At 60.3% G+C, this 1,175-nt stretch overlaps 1 protein-coding gene across 1 annotated transcript; it reads right to left on the minus strand.

The window, feature by feature from the left end:
* On the minus strand, positions 1-1,049 carry SDRG_12480 (hypothetical protein; the record flags this gene model as incomplete). Its single annotated transcript, XM_008618552.1, has 1 exon — positions 1-1,049. A coding segment is annotated over one exon (1,049 nt), but the record flags the coding sequence as incomplete, so codon positions are not given.
* Between the last annotated feature and the right edge of the window lie 126 nt (positions 1,050-1,175).

Consider the following 1,175-nt stretch of genomic DNA (forward strand, 5'->3'; position numbering starts at 1 on the left):
TCCAAAATTCCCTGTCGAGGGGACGAGTAATGGTCGAGGCGCTGCCTTTTCCTCGGCGTCTTGAAAAGCGCTGCGTCCGTTCTGATGCTCATGCGCAGCAGAGAGCTCCGAGCGGTCTCGAGCTCGGCCTCGCTGGCGGCCAGGCGCGCCTCGAGGTCGCGGATGCCGCCGATGTCGAGCGACTCGTCGACCGCGGGCAGCGCCGCTTCTTCTGCCTCCGCTTCGTCGTGTTGGACCTTCTGGCGCTTGGTTCTGTTGTTGTTCTTCTTGGAGCTCGACAAGACCGTCTTGAAGAAGGGCGAGTAGCCAGAAAACAAGCGCATGGCAGCACCGCCGGATGAGCTCCCGATCGTCCCTGTCGTAAGCTTGAATGCGCCAAACGACCGCGCGGTTGCGCGAATGACGTCCGTGAAGTCCAGTTGGTGGGCCAGCGTACCGAGCGTGATCGCGTAGCAGATCATGTCGGCGTCCAGCCAGAAGCAATGCGACGGCACAGGCCCGCGCACCGTGACCTTGCGATCGGAAAGCACGAGGGCGTTTGCGAGCGTCGGATGCTCGTCTTGCGTCGCGCCGTCAAAGTTGATATCCGTCGTATGACCCTTGGACGTCGAGGTCTTGGTCAGGACAGCGACGCGGTTGTGTTGGAGCGGCGTCCCAGAGGGCGACCGAAAGACGACGTTGTCGACGTCCGTGGTCGTGTCGAGCGCGGGCGGGCATGTGATCCACCCGGTAGACGTGATGCGCAGCCATTGCACGCGCGGCTGGGTCGGGAAGCGCGGGTCATCGCGGTTGGCCACAATCAGCGCCGTGAAGATGATGAGCGACGTCCTGAGAACGAGAAGACCATGCGTCGGGCACGCCCCCGCTAGATCAGGCTCGAACTCTTGGTGAGGGGCTTGACGAGCGCGTCCGGATGAATCTTGGGGGGCGCTGCCGGCGGCCGAACGAACAAGTCGGTCGAGCGCATCGGGCAAATCGAGGAATGATGGCAACCAGCTTTTGCTCGTACGATGTACGTATCGTGCAATGTACGATATGACATTGTACATTTCATATCTATTTTTGTATAAAAGTACTTGGGAACGTACGATGTACAGCCACATGCTGGTACCTTTGCAAAGTACACTGTGCTGGCTTGACGTGTTCTCGGGAAAGGCGCCTCCGACGTTGTCCTG

This window comes from Saprolegnia diclina, assembly GCF_000281045.1.
Source record: "Saprolegnia diclina VS20 unplaced genomic scaffold supercont1.50, whole genome shotgun sequence".
Classification (NCBI taxonomy): Eukaryota; Oomycota; class Saprolegniomycetes; order Saprolegniales; family Saprolegniaceae; genus Saprolegnia; species Saprolegnia diclina.